The sequence below is a fragment of the Bombina bombina genome, chromosome 1 (genome assembly GCF_027579735.1).
Source record: "Bombina bombina isolate aBomBom1 chromosome 1, aBomBom1.pri, whole genome shotgun sequence".
NCBI classification, from domain to species: Eukaryota; Metazoa; Chordata; class Amphibia; order Anura; family Bombinatoridae; genus Bombina; species Bombina bombina.
The window spans coordinates 415,737,486-415,761,301 of record NC_069499.1 but is presented as its reverse complement, the minus strand read 5'-3'; the positions used below and the strand labels follow the sequence as shown (position 1 = coordinate 415,761,301).

Genomic DNA, 23,816 nt, shown 5'->3' with positions numbered 1-23,816 from the left:
GATTGAAGAATCTTTCCAGACACCTAAACTTTACCACTTCCTTGCTCTAACGTAGGCAAAGAGAATGACTGGGGTTGGAGGGAAGGGAGGTGATATTTAACAGCTTTGCTGTGGTGCTCTTTGCCGCCTCCTGCTGGGCAGGAGTGATATTCCCAATAGTAATTAGATGATCCATGGACTCACTGTGTCATTAGAAAGAAAATATGATGTTAATAGCAGCTACGTTGTAATGTTTGGAGTGAGTGAATGTTCATCCCTCAGGCTCTAACAGACCTAAAGTCATATTAACTGGAGATAAAGAGAATAGGATCACTTGTTGTCATGTAAAATGATATTTTTTTATTCCTCATGGAAATACAGTAGATGTGCAAAAGAGAGCTACAAACCAAATGAAAAGACATTTTGGAGTTGCAAAAATAAATAAGCTATATAGAGAAGCAACAAGAGCTGTGAACATTTTGTTAACTTGTTTTTTACATAGACATGTTACATATACCTGCTGCCCTATAATATGTTTATTGCAAACAATGCTGCACAGAACTATTAGTCTATATACAAAAACTGCAAATTAAAAAAAATGGTGTAGAGAGAAAAGGGATTTCTGTCCACTTTAAAATGCACCTCTGAAATTTAAAATAAAAAGATAACTTTCCCATTTAGCCTTTAGCTTATTGCTATCCAAAATATACAGCCAGGATTCCTACAATGCTAACTCCCTGTACCTTTTCTTAATGTATTTATCTTCTAAGATAGCACCTTAGAGGTGTTTGAATACAACAAAATAAAGTGCGATAACTGTTAGGGCTGATATTTTGCATTATTAATATATTACTCAGTGCAATAACCAGTATGGTTGAAGCTTTAACATGCATTTTATGGCTATGTATAGATTACATTTACGTAGAAAATAAGGTTATATATACATATGAAAACGTAATGTTCAAATTTGTTTTTGTTTTTTTATATAGAAATAGCAATATATTTCCTTAAATTATATTACAATCTAAACAGCACAATCCATCTATAAAATATACCAAGGATTATGTCTTTCATTAGAAAATGTTAATTTACATACTCCGTTGTTACACTGCACTTTTCAAAATAAAACAATCTTTGGATAGACATTTCCCATTATAAATTTAGCATACTTGGCGCCATTAGTGCTCCTATACTGTAAGGCACTGATATCCTCATAAAGGGATTCTTCCAGAACAATAAGAATTGTAATATAATTACTTTAGTCAGAGAATCATTATGTATCAATATTAATGTTCTTTTCATGACTGTAATATTTCAGTCTTATTTTAAGCAGGAGTTCTAAATACCTGCCTCTTCATGCTGTGCACTCAAAGATCCTCCAAATAGTCTATTACAAGGTTCGTCTGTGAGTTTGCTTCAATACAAACTCACAACACAATTAAAATATTTTTTTACACAGTAATAAAATAAATCAATCACATTTTATCATCTAATACTGGATAGCTCATTGGCTAAACTAAGGAAGAAGATTCCATTTAAAAGTAACACAATTTTATAAACAAGGCCCTTGGTGCATATATATATATATATATATATATATATATATATATATATATATATATATAGTGTGTGTATATATATATATATATATATATATATATATTTCATTCTTAAGCACTAAGAGTTCACAAAGGGGGGAAAACGAAAACAATCAATCAAGAGCCCAATATTTAGTAATACTGACTTCCAGTTATTGAGTGGGTGATACAAAAATGATTGTGCATGTTCAGCAATACAAAAATAATTAACATTTGCCATATCTAATGAATCCCCGGTGCTATTGTTAACAAAAGTATTTCTAAGATCTAGTCAGTTTCCTGTCTTGGACTTACTGACTTGCAAGTCTGTGGTATTTGCATTTAGTGGATGAGGAATACTAATTTATTACATACTCCGTGAACCCAAATATCCAACCAATATTTATGTACTGCTCTGAATATAGATGTAATAAAAATATTGTCTGCAATGCTTTTTCCAATGCACCCCCTACTGCTAGATCAGTCTGATACTTTGCTGATATTTATGCGATTATGACTTTTAGTGTGTTTTCTAGACCTGCATCTAAATTTAAAAACATTTTCCACAAATTAATAAGTTCAGAAATGTGTGTAATGTTCAATACAGTGTATGTACCAACTTAACAGCATTTATAGTAGGAAGTGGGAAGTGACAGGGTTAAATCCATTATAACTAAGCATAAGAGATGTGTGACAGGCACTGGCCAGGAAAATACATATAGCTATATCTATAATAGCATTGTTTATCAGATCTTTAACTGCTACAATATAACTTTTGCAATGCACTTCAAATATAGCCGTTGTACCAAGACCTGTCTAGATATATCCAATAATTGAACTATGTTTCCTGTCTATATGTGTGTGATACGGTTAATGAAAACACTAAACAGCAAACCCCAGTAACTAACAACATGTAAACAATACAGTTTACACCTAAGGACATGTTTTACATTGTACATTAATAATTGAAATATGAATGTTTACACATTTGACTCAATGAAAGATCTCTTTGGTTTTGTTGATGGCATTGAACTTAAATTTGCTTCTTTAATCAAAAGTGATTTTGATCTGACCATTCCCTCCTGGTATGAATGTGGAACTGCTTTTGATACCCTTGCATCTTGAGAGAAACTGGATATTTGACACCTTCCATCCTCAATGTCTTTTGGGTGCACACCATTGTGGACATTTCCACCGGACACAGTTGGCATAGTTTTGTTGTGATTACCATAACCAGGAGCCTGCCTGGCAGGTAACTTTTCAAAATTAGCAGTCTGAACAGTCCCAGGAGAAGAGGTATTTATTTGTAAGGGCTCTGTTGTCTGACTTTGCCAACTACGGGCTAATGGAGGTCCCTGCTGCAAAGATCTTGCAGTTTTGTCCATTATTCCCATAAATGGAATGTTACGTGATCTACTCTCTGCAGTTCCACTTACCGATTGGCTGAACTTAATTTCTTTGCTTCTTAGGTCTTGTCCTTTTACACCCTCCGAAAAGCTGCTACTTGACGTTAAGCTATGGGAAGCAAGTCTTTTGCTTTCAGTGAACAAACGGGCTCCAGTTTGTTTCTCAGCACAGATTGTTGGGGCCTCCTGAGGCACAGGATGCCCCACAAGTCTTTCTGTAGTTGTAGTCATGTTTGCAAATGAGCTAGTGGTCTTATATGAAGGTATAATCTCACTAGTCTGTCTGTGGATACCATGGGCTGAAGGAAGCATTTCATTGTTTGCTGAAGACTGAACTCCAGAAACAGAACTTGTCCCATCTTTACTGGAGCTTCTAATGTTGGTTAGGCTTGTTGGTTGTTTCAATGGAAGAGGACTTTGAGGTGCTAAAACTGCTGACACCTGAGCCTTGATGGAAGAAAAACTATTTGCAGATTTTGGCAGGGACTGCAAAGAATTCATGTGCTGGTTGGTCTTTACAATCTGTGCTTTCTTTGTAGGCTGTTTAACTAATGCCTTCTGCAAGCATGCACTCTTCCCATGATATTCCTCTGGAGAGTCTGGTTTGTATTTACTATTAGCACATTCCTGTATTCTGTTGTCGATGGAAATCTCCTGTGCTGGTCGTGATGGCGCTGTGACTCTGCTGTCACTTTGTGAGAATTCCTCATCTTCCATCTCCTCAAAACTGAGCTGATTTGTCATTAATTCACCCACAGCCTCCTCTTCCTCCTCTTGGTCAGAGTCGTTGCCAAGCAGTACAGGTAGCTGGTATTGCTGCTTCTGCTGCTGTGTTCTCTGCTGCTGTTTAAACTCTTCTTCTACACGGGACAAAAGTCTTTTAATTTCTTGATTGTTGGGGCACAACTTCAAAGCCTCATGCAAATCAGCAAGGGCAGCAACAAATTGCCTACGAAAAAAAAGCAAATATGTGTTCATACAAATACCATACAAGTAGTTTGAATAAATGACTAATTATTAAATATCTTGTTTCATTACTAGTTATAAAGCAGATAAAGAATGGCAATGCATGACATAGTCAATTACTATATGCAAGTCAGCAATAAATAACTCAAGATAACAGTGTTCTATATAAATTATATTTTTATTACATTTCAAAAAATTTGTACATTATGTTAAAGTGACACTCAAGTCAAAATCAAACTTTCATTATTCAGATAGAGCATGCAATTTTAAACAACTTTTCAATTTAGTTCATTAACAAAATGTGCAGTCTTTTTATATTTAAAATTTTTGAGTCGCCAGCTCCTACTGAGCATGTGCAAGAATTCGCAGAATAAACATGTATGCATTTGTGATTGGCTGATGGCTGTCACATGGTACAGGGGGAGTGGAAATAGACATAACTTTTAAAATTGCCAGAAAAAAAATCTACTACTCATTTGAAGTTCAGACTAAGGGGCCCATTTATCAAGCTTCGAAAGGAGCTTGTGGGCCCGTGTTTCTGGCGAGTCTTCAGACTCGCCAGAAACAGCAGTTATGAAGCAGCAGTCTAAAGACCGCTGCTCCATAACCCTGTCCGCCTGCTCTGATGAGGCGGACAGGAATCGCCGGAAATCAACCAGATCGAGTACGATCGGGTTGACTGACACCCCCCTGCTGGCGGCCTATTGGCCGCGAGTCTGCAGGGGGCGGCGTTGCACCAGCAGCTCTTGTGAGCTGCTGGTGCAATGCTGAATACGGAGAGCGTATTGCTCTCCGCATTCAGCGAGGTCTTGCAGACCTGATCCGCACTGTCGGATCAGGTCCGCAAGACCTTTGATAAATAGGCCCCCATGTGCTATTGCATTGTCTTGTTATCTTGTATTTGTTGATTATGCAAATCTACTGTGTTGACTGGTCCGAAACAGTGCTCCCTTAGTAAAAAACAAATATATTAAATCAAAGTAGACATAAAAAGAAACAGATTGTGTAAAAAAAAAGAAAAGAAGAAAACAAAGTACTTGTTTTTGATTTGGCAAAATAAGCATTTTCTCAGTTTTGCCACTGCAGCTAGCTAAGAGAGGAGTCATATTGGCAACTCTCATTCTGCCTGTTTTGAGCATGGGCAAATCTTACTACCTGTTTATCTAGTATTCACATAATACTAAACCAGCTCAAGTTACTCTAGAAGTTTTATGACATCAAGCTATAAATGCCTTCCTGCAGAGGCCCCAGCGTCCTTGTAGGGCTGTGGCATGAAATAATGGACACTGCACAACTGAAGTTTTAAAAAAAAGAAAAAAAAAAGGTAAAATCCATAAAAATTATGAATAATACATACTGCAATGATTTATATTACGTATAAGCCACTGATTAGTGTGTTTTTTATTACAACAATGAAACATTCTGTTTAATATCGCTTTAAGTAGTGAATGGGCTATATTCACTACATATTTCAGAAAGTGAAACTTCTGCAGTGGCTCATTAAATTCAGAAGACTCCACATTAGTAAATAGGCTACAAAGAGTAGTGTAAATGTTGGAGCAATCTCTCTCACGGTACAGAAAGATCTCCCCTTACTGGATGAAGTTAATTTATTAAACTGATAGATGATGCAAATTACATTTACATTTTAGAAACATAACCATTTTTATTTTATTTTTATTCCGACTGACAACATACCTGCTGTTTCTCTTCGCTCTCGCCCTCGCATAATATGCTTCATAACATTTTGGTTTCAGCTCAAGAGCCTTGGAAGCAAACTCTTCAGCCATACCGAAGTCCTGCACGGACAAGATTTGCACAGATTACAATAACATTCTTTAAGATGTCCCATTTGACTATCTTTATACGTCACCACCATCCTGCAGACACAGCTACATGTTAATAAAGACATTTGCAAAACCAAAAATGCAGAAAATAAAAAAGAGGAGACAGATTAGTGCTGTACAAGGCATAAACAGGTTATTTGTCTTTAGTTGCAACACTGCAGGCCTCAAACACTGGGGAGTGAAAATCCCATACCTGAGACTCCCTCATATCCCAAGAGAAGGATGAGGGATCCTGACAGTTCTGCTTTTCTCTAACTGATGCTTCCTGAAAAACAACCAATATCACCTTGGCTTAGCAGACACCAAACACAGGTGCCATATGCTCACGTAAAACTTCTCACAGACGGTACAAAAACTATAGAAGGAAAATGCAAATTTACCATATCAAGTAGGGAACAAAACTATTGTGGTCAGACACAGAGGAGCTGCTTTTACTCACAATGTTTTATCTCTGCAGTTGTGAATACCATTTATAACTACAGAGCATGGAATCTTAAGCAATTTCCAATTTTCTTCTAGTATCTAATTTGCTTTACTTTGTTGGCATCCTTTGTTGAAAAGCATATCCAGGTAGCAATACACTACTGAAAGCTAGCTGCTGATTGGTAGATGGACATATATGCCTTGTATTTGGCTCACCTGAGGTGCTCAGCTAGCTCCCAGAAGTGCATTGCTCCTTCAACAAAAAGATGCGAAAAGAACAAAGCAAATTAACAGAAGTAAACTGGAAAGTTGTATAAAATTGGATGCTCTATCTGGATCATGAAGGAAAAAAATGGTTTCATGTCCCTTTAATAGAATGTACTTTCATAATAAATTAAATAGAGTAAGTTTGTAATAAATGCTACTATATTTTTATTGTTGTATAAATAGTGTTAGGGGAGCAGTGTCTTTAAAATAAATGCCAAATTAGGGACACCATATTTGATTTAAAAGCCTCTATATTTCCTAGAGATATTTCTGAAATTACTGCAGGCATCACTTTTTCTTCAGGTCTTGATAATACAGTTCACAATGTTACACAAAAAGGCCTTCAGTAGCCTAAATTCACTTAGACAGAAACCACATTAAAGGGACATGGTAATTGTTGTTACCAATTATACATTTGACCTGCTTGAGTATAATTTACAAATAGCTTCTTTACTTTTTAATTTTGCCAGTTAAAACTACCACCTATATTGAAATTTTCAATACTGCAGTATTGGTTATAGAAAAGATATGTAAACGATTCACATCAAGATAAATCAAACCCTAATGAGGAGTGGCAGAGCGCATTTGAAAGGCTGTTCTTGCAGCAAATTTGAATATAATAAATTCTTATCAGCAGCCTGTCTGAACATATTGTCCCTTTGAGGCAACAGTTTTATAGTCTGCCACTAGTTTTACTGCAATGAAAGGACCATGCATTACAACAACAGAGTATGCGCCTCAGTTCTTTTAGGCATGTGTACACACTGCCTGTAGGTCTGGACTTTTATTCTCTATTCACTAACAGAAGTTACACAGAGCTATTTTTCCCTTCTCTAAATTTAAATACCTGGGAATACCGAAAAATGTAAGGCTCACAACGGGAGCAGTGATAGATAAAAAGAAAGGATATAAAGAGCTAGAAATGTCGGAAAGAGTATGGTGAACAGCTGAGAATAGAGAGAAAGATAACAGAGGGGAAGTCGTGGAAAAGACAGAAGATGAGGAAGAAACAAGGTAGGTGAAGAGAACAAAAGGGAGGACGAAGGAAGAAAGAGGGAGGTTGGGAGTAGTCAGGAAAATAAAAATTGGGAGAACATATTGATGAAAATGAGACAAAAGTGGGAACAGACACCTCAGAGGGAACCACTGCTCTCCAAAAACAAAACTTCTGTACATCTAATAGTTGCCTCAGGGCCTAGACAGTTTGCCGGTGCTGTATTGCTGCCTCAGGGCCTAGACAGTTTGCCAGTACTGTATTGCTGCCTCAGGGCCTAGACAGTTTGCCAGTACTGTATTTCTGCCTCAGGGCCTAGACAGTTTGCCAGTACTGTATTGCTGCCTCAGGGCCCAGACAGTTTGCCAGTACTGTATTGATGCCTCAGGGCCCAGACAGTTTGCTGGTACTGTATTGCTGCCTCAGGGCCTAGACAGTTTGCCAGTACTGTATTGCTGCCTCAGGGCCCAGACAGTTTGCCAGTACTGTATTGCTGCCTCAGGGCCCAGACAGTTTGCTGGTACTGTATTGCTGCCTCAGGGCCCAGACAGTTTGCCAGTACTGTATTGCTGCCTCAGGGCCCAGACAGTTTGCCAGTACTGTATTGATGCCTCAGGGCCCAGACAGTTTGCTGGTACTGTATTGCTGCCTCAGGGCCTAGACAGTTTGCCAGTACTGTATTGCTGCCTCAGGGCCCAGACAGTTTGCCAGTACTGTATTGCTGCCTCAGGGCCCAGACAGTTTGCTGGTACTGTATTGCTGCCTCAGAGCCTAGACAGTTTGCCGGTACTGTATTGCTGCCTCAGGGCCTAAACAGTTTGCCGGTGCTGTATTGCTGCCTCAGGGCCTAGACAGTTTGCCGGTGCTGTATTGCTGCCTCAGGGCCTAGACAGTTTGCCGGTGCTGTATTGCTGCCTCAGGGCCTAGACAGTTTGCCGGTGCTGTATTGCTGCCTCAGGGCCTAGACAGTTTGCCGGTACTGTATTGCTGCCTCAGGGCCTAGATAGTTTGCCGTTACTGTATTGCTGCTTCAGGGCCTAGACAGTTTGCCGGTACTGTATTTCTGCCTCAGGGCCTAGACAGTTTGCCAGTACTGTATTGCTGCCTCAGGGCCCAGACAGTTTGCCAGTACTGTATTGCTGCCTCAGGGCCCAGACAGTTTGCTGGTACTGTATTGCTGCCTCAGGGCCTAGACAGTTTGTCAGGACTGTATTGCTGCCTCAGGGCCCAGACAGTTTGCTAGTACTGTATTGCGGCCTCAGGGCCCAGACAGTTTGCTGGTACTGTATTGCTGCCTCAGAGCCTAGACAGTTTGCTGGTACTGTATTGCTGCCTCAGAGCCTAGACAGTTTGCTGGTACTGTATTGCTGCCTCAGGGCCTAGACAGTTTGCCGGTACTGTATTGGTGCCTCGGGGCCTAGACAGTTTGCTGGTACTGTATTGCTGCCTCAGAGCCTAGATAGTTTGCCGGTACTGTATTGCTGCCTCAGAGCTTAGACAGTTTTTCGGCGCTGTATTGGTGCCTCGGGGCCTAGACAGTTTGCTGGTACTGTATTGCTGCCTCAGGGCCTAGACAGTTTGCCGGTACTGTATTGGTGCCTCAGGGCCTAGACAGTTTGCCGGTACTGTATTGGTGCCTCAGGGCCTAGAAAGTTTGCTGGTACTGTATTGCTGCCTCAGGGCCTAGACAGTTTGCCGGTACTGTATTGCTGCCTCAGAGCCTAGACAGTTTGCTGGTACTGTATTGCTGCCTCAGGGCCTAGAAAGTTTGCTGGTACTGTATTGCTGCCTCAGGGCCTAGACAGTTTGCCGGTACTGTATTGCTGCCTCAGAGCCTAGACAGTTTGCTGGTACTGTATTGCTGCCTCAGGGTCTAGACAGTTTGCTGGTACTGTATTGCTGCCTCAGGGCCTAGACAGTTTGCCGGTACTGTATTGCTGCCTCTGGGCCTAGACAGTTTGCTGGTACTGTATTGCTGCCTCAGGGCTAAGACAATGTCGTTTCATAGAGTGAATAATGAATTCAAATTTAAAATTAGACATTTTTATAGGAAAATGTTCGAGTAAAGGTCCATTGGGTTATTGCAACAAGATAATGACCCGAAACACAGGATAAACAACAGAATAAATAAAATGTGCGCTCTCAAATACTGCACCCAACTGAACTGTGGCATAACCAGAATAAAAAACTGTCCATGCAAGCAACTCAAAATATATAGATGAACTGAACGTTTTATAGGAAGGGATAAATTAATTATTGCTCCTGACCATAGTGCTCTGTCCACCAGCTACAAACAATGTGTAATGGAGGTTATTGCTGCTAAAGGAGGTTCTACTTGTTAACTAAATACAGAAATTCACATATTTTTTCCAGCCCAGAATATGAGTGTTTTAACAACGGCCTAAAAAGTAGAAATGTTTGTGAGTTATTAGTTTAAGAAGATCGTGCCAGTCTATTATTGGAGAATGGACAGGATTTTTATGACTAATTAATGCAAAAATCTAAGTAATTACAAATGATTCACATACTTTTTCTTCCAACTTTATTAAAGTTAAGTGTCTTCCTGTAAGTTTTTAGTAACCCCTTGAATATATGTATTCTCTGGCTAAAATACACAATGTGCAAACTCACATTTGTTTTTCTGCGACATCTTGACAGGTTCAGATACAGAGAGACACGAAGCTCGTTAAATGCCTTAATTTCTTCTCCAAGGCCTTCTCGGGGGAATTTTCTTAGGGCATATTGGTATCTCTGGGCAGCCTCTTTCATTTTCCCCTTCTGTAGGAAATCAACACAGACGTTACTGTTTATGGAAGGTTGAAAATATAAGCAAGCCCAAGTCTCTAATGTTTAAAGATTATAAAAAAAAGACAACATAATTTTGTTAAGTTTTTATTAAGTAACTAATTACTAAGTCAACAAAACTAAAACATAGAATTAATGGAATATAAATGATACTAAGAAATGTATAGATATTATACATTAATATTGAAAGTTAAGACTATAATACATAAACTTAAAGGGACAATCAAGTCAAAATTAAGATAGGGCATGCAATTTCCAACTTTTATGATCAGATTTGCTTTGTTCTTTGCTAAAAGCTAAACCTAGGTAGGCTCATAGGGTGATTGCTAAGTCCTTGAAGGCCACCCTCTTATCTTGGTGCATTTTATTAGCTTTTCCCAGCTAGACAGTGATAGTTCATGTTTGTCATATAGATAACATTGTGCTCACTCCGGTGGAGCCATTTGAGTCAGCACTGATGGGCTAAAATGCAAGTCCGTCAAAAGAACTGAGATAAGGGGACTGCAGAAGCGGACTGCAGAAGCTTAGATGCAAGATAATCACAGAGATAAAAAGTGTATTAATATAACTGTATAGGTTATGTAAAACTGGGGAATGGGTAATACAGCGATTATCTATCTTTTTAAACAATCACAATTTTAAAGTAGACTGTCCCTTTAAGAAAATTCATTCTGACCTGTATTCTGAGTACTGTTTTTCAGAGAGATGGTCGGAAAAGTAAAGAACGGAAGTATTTACCTATAACAGGCACCATTCCTGCACTACAAAAACTACACTAATAAAAATAACATTTATTTTATTTTATAACAGTTAAAAGTCTGTAAATGAATAATTTAGAGGTTACAGGAAGTACTATTAATAATATGTAATGACTGCAGTTAGCTAAATACAAGTATACAGTTACATATAAGTGATGCCAGTTACTCTGTAAATAAAACAATGACATCTGTGTCACTAAGTCCTTAATAGACATAAAATGATTTCATATACAGTTCCTGAGGAGGGCTACAGAGAGGCACTGCCCTATGGGATATATTCACTTTATTTATATGAAACACAACATTTACTTCTAATATCAAATCTGCTTCATTCTCTTGGCATCCTGTGTGGAAGAAACACTACTGGGAGCTAGCTGAACACATCAAGTGAGCCAATCATAAGTGGCATATATGTGCAGCCACCAATGAGCAGCTAGCTCCCAGTAGTGCATTTCTGCTCCTGAACCTACTTAGATATTTTTAACAAAGGACACCAAGAGAACAAAGCAAATTAGAAAATAGAAGTTAATTGGAAAGTTGGTTAACATTGCTGCTCTATCTAAATCTTGAAAGAAAATGATGGTGTTTTAGATAAAGAAATGATTTTGCCTGTTCCAACAGTATTATGATGTTTGATGACTGAACTGTTGGACATGAATGATAGGGTTCTTCTGACTTATAAAATGCTGCTGCTTACATTATTATGAACAGATAAGTGAAAGAACCAACCCTTCTTAGGGCTAGATTGCGAGTGGAGCACAAACGTTTGTGCCCAATCGATAAGGGGTTTATCGCAAGGGTTTGCGCTCATCAAGCTTACCGCTCTTATTATGAGTTGAAAGTAAACGCAATCGCATGATCGTAATCGCGTTTTACAATATAATAATTACCGCAACTTCAGAGCTCTGGTTAACTGTTTCACGAAACATAAATGTTGCACAAAACACATCAAAGATACTTTACAAGGTACAGTCATAATAACGTGCACATGATATTCTAACTTTGGATTTTTGCTCTAGACGGGTTAGCGCAAGAGCGAAATCAGTTTACTTTCAACTCGTGATAAGAGCGCAACCCGACGAGGGCAAAAATCTTCTAGTGCAATTAACGGTCAAGCGGGAGCGTTAATTTGCTCTCCACTCGTAATCTGGTCCTTTGTTAGGATGAAATTATTGATATATTTACAAGAAATGCGGGGGTAAAAAATAGGACATATAATGTATACCACAAAATCTGTGATGTATTGTTATATGCAGAAATACAGACGCAGAGTGAGCAGACTAAATAAAGGTGGAACAAATAAAAAATTAAAAAATGATTTAGTGTTTTTTTCCCTTTTTCTCCCCTAACCTGTCACTGCTTTTTAAGTAAGGGAATGTGGATATATTTATATATGTGTGAGATAATTATTTATCCACACACATTACAAAGTAACTATTTATATTTTAGAAACAAAAAGTAAATAATGATATTAAATATAAAACAGAAGACTTGGTTGCACACTCTAGTTTACAGGAACATGCGGTCCCTAAAGAGATGGTACAACTAGAAAGGCTGAGCTCATACATTTAGTAATGGAAACATACTCAGACGTTTGTCCCAATGCTCCCGTCCGGGCATAGAAGACAGTATATATTTGTATTCATATATTCACTATTAAATGGCAATAATAGTTGAAGTATTACTTGATTTAATTCGTTAGAGCATGTCATTTTAAAGGGACATTAAACACTAAATAAATGCTAGACAGAATGACGCATTTAAAGAAAAGATTAGTCTGAGAATAACAAGTAGATGTATTTTTTAAAGTTTCATTAGTTTTGTAAATATTAACAAAATAAATGTAAAATGTTAGTGTCTATAAAACAATGGGAGCTGCCATGTTGTAACTTAGGTTACCTTCTCTACTGTGGCCAATTAGGGACAGTTATAAATAGGCCACTAGAGTGTGCAGCCAATGACTCTGTGGAATATAAGTGTTCTGCACTTCCATTTCTAACAGGAACTGAAAAGCTCACAATTTCAGAATGAAATTACAGGAAAAGGGGACAAAAAGTATATTGCAGATTTTTTTTTATATATATATATATACATGATTTATAATATTACCAGCTCAAAGTATTTAATGTCCCTTTAAGACTAGCAACCCTGCACTACCATGTGGTTAACCCCTGTAAATGGATTAAACACATAGTAGCAGTGTAGCAAGGGATCGGCAGAGCACTGCTGTTCCAGAGTGGAAACTGCCACTGATTCAATTAAAAGCGTTAGTTACACAGCTGAGTTGTGCTACTAGCGCTGTTGAGGGGGAAAGCAAAAAAACAAATTATGCTTACCTGATCATTTTCTTTTCTTCAGATGGAAAGAGTCCACAGCTGCATTCATTACTTTTGGGAATTCAGAACCTGGCCCCCAGGAGGAGGCAAAGACCACCTAGCCAAAGGCTTAAATACCTCCCCCAGTCATTCTGCCGAGGAACAAGGAACAGTAGAAGAAATATCAGGGTGAAAAGGTGCCAGAAGAATAAAAATAACAGACGCCCTACAGAAAAAAACACGGGCGGGGAGCTGTGGACTCTTTCCATCTGAAGAAAAGAAAATTATCAGGTAAGCATAATTTATGTTTTTTTTCATAAATAGAAAGAGTCCACAGCTGCATTCATTACTTTTGGGAAAACAATACCCAAGCTATAGAGGACACTGAATGCAAAACGGGAGGGTACAAAAGGCGGCCCATTCTGAGGGCACCAGGTCTGCAAATCCCTACCTACAAAAACCTGCTTCGCCCGAAGCCGAGAAAACTTTGAAAAAAGAAAAACCCCAAGGCCACTGACCCACAGATAGTCCATAAGCCTTGCTAGAGACTGCAGAAATAGACTCGACTGAGCCAACACGCCTCCAGGAGACACCGCCGCCCAGCAGTCGGTCCCCAACAACACACCCTTAACAAGAGAAAGGGATCAAATACCGAAAACTCCCAAAAAAGGAGAAGACGTGGAATAAAAAATAAAGGATTCCCGAAGAACCCTAAATAGGGTACAACAAGTTCGAAAAAAAATAATAATAAGGAACCCCGAGAACCGAACCAAGCTCACATAGACCCAAACCGGTCTTGAGAAACAAGGCAGGCAACGCCCAGTCCCCGGAATGTACAGAAACCACAAGGTTAATACCGGGAATCTGAAACCGAGAAGAAAACTTCTCCTAAAAATAGTGCAACCGCACCCTAAAGGACAACCGAAGACAGAGTCCTCAAGCTACCAGATAACTCAGAATATTGAAATATTCAGAGATCGGACGCGTGCATCAACTCCAGATAAGCGAACACCTGAGCCAACACCACACGCCACAGTCATACCACTATGACTCTGAAAAAGACTATTTGCAGGCAAGTAAGAGCAGGTGAAAAGAGATATCAAACTCTAATCGTCAGGCTGCTAAACATCCACTAAACAGTGGGCACATCGCAGGCTATCCAAAAGCCGCCAGTCCTTCTTAAATATCTCTAACATGGAGAAGCACAGAAGCTCAAGGAGGCTCGCCAAACCTCAAATGACCCGAGGACGAACAACAGATCTCAGATCCTGCTTTACACTGGACCAGCCCAAACGACAGGCAGGTCTGAAAAACAGGGGAACAGAAAAGACCCCAATCACCTACCCCCAGGGAAGGACAGAATGGGGTGAACTTGGCCACTCCAATAGAACTTGGGTCCAAAGAGCTCCTTCAAATAGGTACTCCCAAAGAAAACCCCATAGGAGATGAACACAGCAAAATGCAGAAGATCACTATGAAGACCCAGCATAACTGACAGTCTCAACATGAAGATTCCAATATCCCCAGATGGAACAGAACAAGCCCAGAAGAGCAGACTGCCCCTCACAGGATAAAAACAACTGTTCCAACCTCCTGGAACACAACGTTCAAAAGACAAGGCAAGCCATAAGGAGCGTATCCAAAAATCCTGGCCAAGCTGCTAGCAGGCTCAACTGGCCAGTCTTTAGGCCATAGCCCATGTTCTCTGGAAAAAACTGGATCGCCCCGAACTAGCCACAGGATCATAAGTTTTCGGACATCCAGAAAGATCCAAGACTAAAACTACAGGTCCAAGCCCCAGAATAGTCTAAAACAAACAACACCCCAGGGAACACAATTACCCAATCTGAAAAAAAACAGACCTCACAGGGGAACAACCGGACTAACCCGGAGAACGGTAAACAAGACTCACTCGTAGATCCCAACCCAAAAGGAAGAGAACACCCATTGTAGAAGTCCAACACTCAAGTCCAACACTCCAAAAAAGAGCTAGGGCACGATAGTGGCACGCCAAGACTCCAGAGACCAAGGGAGAACATTGAGGACAAAGTCCCCGAAGAGTGAGTAGAACAAAGGCTAGACTCTATTTCTCCTCAGAGTGCGTAACTATAGGACCACACCCAAGGAAAAAGAATGCAGAGCATCCCAAACCCCGTAAGAGAAAAGGACCCCTAAGCGTAGCATGGGGAAGGAGACAACACAGCCTAATGTCCCTGATAGGGAAACAACAAACTCCCGAAAGTAGGAAAAGCCACAGGGCCCACCTTAAAGAGAGTATAATCACCAGATGAACATTTCTCTAACCACAAGGCTACCCATAAGGCGGTCAAACCGCTGAGGAGAAACATACAAAGTTCAGAGATCCGACCCGAAGGAAGAGCCTCAAAAGGAACAAGTCCAAAAAAAGTACAATTCCAAGGAGCCCCTGAAAAGGCAAGACCACCAGGAACCGGCGGCAAGGAGGCCCTTAAGTCCTCCAAACTTCCAACCCACGCGGGGAAGGAAACACTCTAAATCCCGACTAAATAACGGAAACAACAGAGTGTGTCATAGCAGAACTTCACGAGTCCCAGTCGAACAGCTAGAAAGGCTAACAAGGACTGAACCAATCCCCTATGCCTCGCGGACCCTCAGGTCCTCTCAGAATGCTTAGCTGAACTTGAAAAATAAAAACAAGGAATAACACAAATAATATTGTGAAGCACTCTGCGCCCCAACCGGACCAGCCAGGCAGAACATGCGCCACTTGTCTGAAATAGGCTGCAAGACAGAAGGATCCGAACCCAATCAGAACCAGCCTGAAACCAAGGGTCGATCCTGTCAAGGCCGCATATAGTCTCCCCCCACAGAGATGGGAATAAACAGCAGACAAACATAGGACTAACATGTCCTCACACCAAAGAAACTTCTGTAGTATCGATTACAGAAAAATTCCTGAAGGAAATATATAAACATGAGCTCAAAAAAATAAAATAAAAAATCATCCTAACCGGATTAAAATAAAAGATAAGGCAACCCGTAGGTTATCGACCAAGAAGAACAGACACACCCGCAGGACCAGGATCCTGTTCTTCAGGCTCAGAACTGGAAAGGATACTCAATAAACAAGGCTATAAGAAGATTACTTCATCTTCTTATATCTAATTCTGCGAGCCGTTCAAAGGAGAAGACTTAGAATTCCCATATCCATTAAGGATGGGATCCTCCGACAACGCCAAAACGTGCCTCAGGAGGACACAAAGGCGCGCCAGTCTATAACGGAAGGTGCAGCATACCTTCGCCGGAGCAGAAGACTACCCCGACCCCGAAGGGACAGTCTTTCCCCCGGAGAACTGAGTAGGCTATCCCATGCATAAGGAGCCCAGGTTAACGGAACATGTACAATATCGTAAGCGCACTTCTGGTAGTTGCAGATGCACCAGAGCCATAATTATGGACATGCGAAAATGTGTCATAACCTCCGGAGGGAACAAGCCACCTTTCAGAGAAGGATAAGCAAAATCTGGGTTACCTGCATGCGTAGTAAGAGTTGATGGTAGGGAACTCGCCATTCGGGGAACTGGACCCCCAGAGGCGGACGGCTCAGCGGCCCCTTGATTCCCCAATCCTGAGGAATTGAGCACTCTAAAACGGCATTCGGAACATAACTGGAGGGCATGTATCACCCAGAATCTGAATTGGAGACGTCCGTCTTCACCATATCAGAATCCTCCATAACAGGGATATTGAATCCAAAAAAACTGACCAAATAAGAAAAAGTAAACGCCACCTAACACCCACAATGGCTGAGGCACTCACCACCTCCTATGAACCAGACACCAGCGGACCAGAATTCTTCCGTCGCCACGCGGTCAGGAATACGGAAACGAAGAGACAAAACGTGACCACGCCAGGACACCAGGTGCACCGCGCAATCCAGAAAAGGCGCGCTCAACCGTAAAGGCTGCGTCATCTCCAATAGGCCGTTATGTTCCACAAGCCATGAGCCTAAGCAACACTACACATAAGCAAGTCGAATCACATAACAAACATGATTAAAAAAAACCCTGTTTAATAACCCCCCTAAGGAGTTATTAACCCTTGATTCCAAGATACGAAAGGAGCCTCACTGAGACCCTGAATTAAAGTTAATCTCGCAAGGTGAAAGCCTCTCGGGAAAACATTTGTATTACAATATAATCATAACGAAAGTAAAATGAAAAGATCTTACCGGAATCTACGCCATGGAACAGGAACACGGCCCTTCAAGTGTGACAGATAGTAGCATCACCTCTGCCATGGACTTGAGAGAAGAAAGCAGGCAGCAAAACTCGTCAATGCTGATTGCTTGTGGAGCTGTTAAAATGAGTCGGGATGGGTTGGCAGAAAGACTCTCCCTGCATCTCTGGACTCTAACTTTCATCCATGCTCTCACTGAGAGGCTGACAGGATTACTTAAAACTCCAGTCCCATGCCGAAGAGTACTACCCTCCATAAGAGACTATCGAAACTTCTGACACTTCTCTGCCAACCTCCTGGGACGAAAGGCAAAGAATGACTGGGGGAAGTGGGGGAGGCATTAAAGCCGTTGGCTTGGGTGTGTCTGCCTCCTCCTGGTGGCCAGGTTCTGAATTCCCAAAAGTAATGAATGCAGCTGTGGACTCTTTCCATTTATGAAGAAAATAACCCATAACCACATTTTGCTAAATAAGTATTCAAAGACATATACAGCTTCCTACCACAGTAAATTCTTGGTAAGGAATTACTTTCTTATATTATGAATTCCCCATGATCTAATGCAAATTTTATTCCTCTGTGAATTATCATGTATAAACTGTACATCAATAAAGCTCATTTTTAATTTCCTTGTCAATTATTATTCTCCAGCATGTATGTTTTTTGGTATCTTGCAATTAAAGTTTACACTATACAATAGATTTAAATCTGTATTGAGTGAGACCACCTGCACACATGATACAAAATGTAAAAGGAATTGAGAAATGTGTTCAATATTGAGAAGTAAATATTGAAACATATGAGGTTAAACAATTTACTTACTCTATATAGTATGTTCCCTTCATCCATCAACTTCTGAAGGAGAATTATCAAGATATCTGGCTTGGAGGTAGCCATAGCCCAAGCAGCATTTCCTAAAGCAAACAAGACATTTCCATGTGAGACTTCCAAACAATGTGTTATCATTTACAAAGAACAACACTTCCTACATTGCACATCCATTATTAGAAACTCTTCCGACACCAAGCGGACACTGGCATCAACTCAACTGAGATCACTCACTATACAGAGGTTTGACACAGCAGTCAGCAGAACACTCCACTTTGCTGTTCATTATGTAGTTACACTTCCTGGTGCATAAAGAGGTGAAGAGGGCATTGGTCTGTATAGAACATAATTTCACAGATGTATACAACACAATCAACCAACAAGGCAGGAAAATGACTTCAGTTTCCTCTGGCTGAGAGCTCATCGTATCACATGCACTAAATACAGCAATGACCAAATATTTCCTGGTACCTTCAAGACTAATCTATTATACATTATGGAACCTATCACACGAATTAAGGTATTTTTTCTTTTGTGTTTCAAAAGCAGGACAATTAAATTGTATTAATTATGGTCTTGAGCCCTCTAATTCATTGTTTGCTTAGTCCATAAGTCTGTAACTACAAAAAAAACAGTAGCAAAAGTAAATAAACTAGTGACATTTTTTCCAGCACTTACAGAGACTGAGGCCCTGACATTCAAAGATTTTCCAGATTGGAGAGAAATTGTAGTTCAGAATTCACAAAGGCTGATCTCACTGAATTTTTAAAAGAAAAAAGGGCAGAACTCTCCAGCACGGCGAGATCTCTCTCATTTATCTATGTGAAGCAGAGACAAGCCAAGTGCAACATAGCACTTCATTATATGAGAGTTGCGTTACACTTACACTTTGTGCATTGTATTTTATATTACTATACATTTCAGATTGGGTCCTTTCAGCATTATTGCATTTAAGCTTTGAACTCTCTCATTTATATTTTAATATACTTACATTTTGATCTAGTAGTGATTTTACACATTCTGATTATGCTTTAAAAGTTCCTGTGTTACTTTAATAACTTAAGATCATACTTTGTATATTTCAGTGTAGCTTTTACTAATTACATTGCACCTTGTATTTGCTCCGTTTTTCAACTAAAACTGACACTTTCAAAAAGTGGGAGGGAAAAGAGCAGTTCCATCGGCTGAACAGGAGAGTTCCCAGCTTATGTCTGAAGCTATCTCTATCTTGTGGAATTTTCTAAGCATTTTAAACAAGCTGGTCTCACTGATTTGTCTTGCCAGCTGTATGCAGGTGAAGTTTGTTTAAAATTCACAATACACTTACTTTAACTAACAGAAAATTAATATATACTAAAATATAGACAAACGCAAGTTAAATTGTAGGGAAAATATTTCAGTTTAATTTGGAATTGATGCAAACGGAGCCTTAATATCAGCCCCAGGGATTCTTCAGTTACATTCTCTCTCCCATGTGAAATTTTGTATCCCAGAGATCTTCATTACTTTCTTTGGAAGGCATCTCTCATCTCTGTTAGATTTCCAGGTTCCTCCCCATTTATTAGAAAATTAATTGAGTTCTGTCCCTGTGAACTCAGTGCAATAATCTCTCTCCAAACTAGAGAATGGTTGATTATCTGGCCCACAGAAAGTGATGACGCTCTCTGGGAAACTGAAGCTGACAGTTTTTCAGTTTTAATTTAAATAAGAGACATTCAAAGTGCAATCTAATTTATACAAGATACACATAAATATACAAAGTATGAGTCTAATTTGTTAAAGTTACACAGAAACTGTAAAGGCATAATCAGCATTTGTAAAATCTCAATCCTAAATACACTGCTGTATAGAATATAAAATACAAAATAGAGAGTGCAACGTTTAAATGTAATAAAATTTAATCTGAAGTGTAAAGTGATATAAAATATAAAGCACACAGAGTAAAAGCAACAGAACTGTCATGTTATGCAGTGCTATATTGCACCGGGCTTGTCTCTCCTTCACATACAGAAGTATAGGGAACACCCCTTGGAGAAGTAAAGCAAATCTGCCTTTTGAAAATGTCACTAGGAATCTCACAGTGCTGGGGAATCATTTTAGAATATCTCACCTGAGCAGAGAGGTTTTAATATCAGGGCCTAAATGTCCATCCTTATTTTCTATACTTCGGGGAAGGCAGTAAACCCATTTGTGTAGTGACTTATATACTTGGAGACAACATATTAAAGGGACACTGAACCCAATTTTTTTCTTTCATTTTTTTTTTTTTTTTTTAATACCTTCACCCGCATCCACCCACATCCTCTGAAACCCTTTCTCTGCTTGCCTCTAGGGCGCAATTAAACGATGCGGTTTTAAAACTGAGGGTTTGCGATTTTTTGCTAAAAAAAATTAAAAATGCTCAGATGTGGCTGTACTGCATTGATTTGTATGTGATTTCTTGCAAACCAGCTCCATCTAGTGGTTGCTTTTAGCAGACCTTTGTAAAATGGCTGTTTAACATTCACTTTCTGTTCAGTAGCAGCCGATCAATCTAGAAGTCTAAAAGCAGAGCCCATGCAGGAATGAAGAGGAGGGAAAGCCACTTACTTATATTCCCCCCTAGTCACGTCTGCAGTCTGAAACTTAGGGTATGTAATCATTATGGAACCTCCCACACAATCTCCTGCTCTCTGAGAAACTGCTCAAATACATAGCAGATGCAGTTAACCCCACGGCTGCCAAAAAGGCTAAAACTGCAGTCCCCTCTGCTAGCTAGCTGCTGGGATATATATATATACACACACATGTGGTTTGTATTTTTTTCGCTCCCAGAGTGTATTGGACATTGAGAAACATGTACATTAAGATTCTGTAGTCTTAAATACATTTTTTTATTGAAAAATTAAGGTGTTATAGTAATTTATAAGAAAATTGCGATTCCCCCCCCCCCATATCGCCCAGCCCTACTTGCCTCATACCTTTACTTTTCCACCAGCATTTATCTAGACTTCCCTTCCATCTTTGTCCCTCATACCATCTCTATCCCTCTCTCAAATTCATTTTGCCAGCTCATCACTTTCATCCAATACACATACAAACCTATACAGTGCAAACATGACAGAGCTCAAAAGACACCAATAACAGAAATAACAGCGTTATTAAAGGGACACTGAACCCAAATTTTTTCAGGATTCAGATAGAGCATGACATTTTTAGCAACTTTCAAATTTACTCCTATTATCAAATTTTCTTCATTCTCTTGGTATCTTTATTTGAAATGCAAGAATGTAAGTTTAGATGCCGGCACATTTTTGGTGAACAACCTGGGTTGTCCTTGCTGATTGGTGGATACATTTATCCACCAATAAAAAAGTGCTGTCCAGAGGTCTGAGCCAAAAAATAAAGCTTGGATGCCTTCTGTTTCAAATTAAGATAGCAAGAGAAGGAAGAATAATTGATAATAGGAGTAAATTAGAAAGTTGCTTAAAATTGCATGCTCTATCTGAATCATTAAATAAAAAATTTGGGTTCAGTGTCCCTTTAACAAGCCAATTTAGATAGCAAGAAAAAAAACACACCGGTCCAGTCAACTTCCGATTGTCTTCTCCCCAATAGTGAAAGTGAACCCGCTGCTTCCAAGTAATCCAAGCACTTCCTACAGACATGGAGTGCCGTAGCAGTGGTGAAACCAAGCCACTTAGTGTAGAGATATGGAGAAGAAAAGAGCAGGCACTGCTGAGGGGTAATTACCATACAAGTAGAAATTTATTGAAAAAACAAGAATAATAAAAACAGCAAATGCTGGGCGCCATTGTAAAGCCAAATAATAGCAGATAGACAACAGGCACGGATGCTGACGCGTTTCGCGCCCTCTAGTGGCGCTTATTCTTAACCATTGCTCTTAGTAATCCCTCTTTATAGGCACAACCTGCATGTAATAGGCTAAAAATCAGCCAATAGATGAAAAATAACAATCTTTGAAAAGTGAGCAGGTTAGCTCTACAATGGTGGGCTAAAAAGTGTTTTTATTATTCTTGTTTTTTCAATAAATTTCTACTTTTATGGTAATTACCCCTCAGCAGTGCCTGCTCTTTTCTTCTCTGTATCTCTACAATTTAGAATGCACTATACTGCATAAGCACTTTCAGTTTGATCACAACAGTGGTAAAATGCCCAGAGCTCTAAGGGGAATCTATCACACAAGGACCTTATTGAAACATCAACTTGGTCAGGGGGTGATAAGGCTTCATACTTTTTGTACGATTTTCACTTTACAAAAGATTAGAAGGAACATTAAATAAATAAAAAATGTCTGGAAAAGAAATGATCATTAGTACACAGACTTAAAGGTCTGCTGCTGCTTCAGTAGGGCACACTAACAGGTTGTACTTACCTAGCTTTGCTCCTTTCCTGAGAAGTGTTACCACAACTGCTGTATTTCGACAGCCTATGGCTCGATCCAACGGCCGCATCCCACTGTAGTCAACATGTTCAATCATGGCGCCATTGTCAACCAAATACTGCACCTGCACACATTCCAAAAACAAGTCATGAAATGGGAACCAGAGTCTGTATGAATCAAAGCTCCAAATGTATCACTTGAAATAATGTTCACTTGCTTTTTTTAAGAAGCACCAGAAAATCTCAGACGTTATCAGCATCAAAAGCTATATTTTCTGTTCATTGAGGCTGCTGAATTTATAAGACGAGAGCAAAAGCACTCTAGAGGTCAAACGGTCATCTCATATATTTCCCTTTGTGTGTGTATGTATTATCATTTCTGTTTATGGCGTATTCCCCTCCCTGTTGCATTGTGCGCTTTTATCTCATGGGTTGTGTTATTCTTGTGGCTGTGCCCTCGTACTCTGGGGAAAACAAACGCTTATCCCACTGAGAACACAAGTAACACACGGCTGTGATTATAGGGGTGTGGTCACTGCCTCAGTGAGATACAAAAGCTTTATAGGAAATTTCTGCCGCAAACTCAGACAGAAATAAAAACACAGTCAAAATCTATCATTATCCACACAGCATTTTATTACACAATCGTTTGTAGAAAAACATTAGCCCTTCTGTGGCACATAACAACAAGTATCCTGTAATTAAATGACAACCAGAGAAGTGCATGCGTTACAGCTCTCGGCAGCCTAACGGTTAATACACAGAACTAAAGGCTAAAACCACCCATCATGGATATTTGGTCTCCTTAGAGTTTGTTTAATAGTCTGTTCAGGAAAAAAATGTCCCAACCTTAACTATCACCACAATAAATTAGCAGGTCACACTACACGTTCCAAAATGTGTCACTTTGGTATCTTCTCAAAGCTAAAATGTGATAAACAGCTGCTATTGGGATTAATTAAATGGTAATTACAGGGACATTAATATCCTATTTATATGCACATAATATGTATAAGCAATTACACTCAAAGGGACATGAAACCCCAACATTTT

At 39.6% G+C, this 23,816-nt stretch overlaps 1 protein-coding gene across 3 annotated transcripts in view; it reads right to left on the bottom strand.

Annotated features, from left to right (window-relative positions):
* Positions 1–313: 313 nt before the first annotated feature.
* The window catches only part of TANC1 (tetratricopeptide repeat, ankyrin repeat and coiled-coil containing 1), a 439,674-nt gene continuing 416,171 nt past the window's right edge, over positions 314–23,816 (bottom strand). For 2 of the 3 annotated variants that reach the window (XM_053698331.1, XM_053698330.1), the window contains 6 exons: positions 22,756–22,888; positions 18,375–18,466; positions 10,091–10,237; positions 5,969–6,040; positions 5,627–5,727; positions 314–3,911 (listed from right to left, as the gene is read on the bottom strand). In XM_053698331.1, coding sequence (XP_053554306.1) covers positions 2,537–3,911; positions 5,627–5,727; positions 5,969–6,040; positions 10,091–10,237; positions 18,375–18,466; positions 22,756–22,888 — 1,920 coding nt within the window. In that variant the 3' untranslated portion in view covers positions 314–2,536. The remainder of the gene's footprint in view (positions 3,912–5,626; positions 5,728–5,968; positions 6,041–10,090; positions 10,238–18,374; positions 18,467–22,755; positions 22,889–23,816) is intronic. The other variant, XM_053698332.1, reaches the window with a different exon arrangement.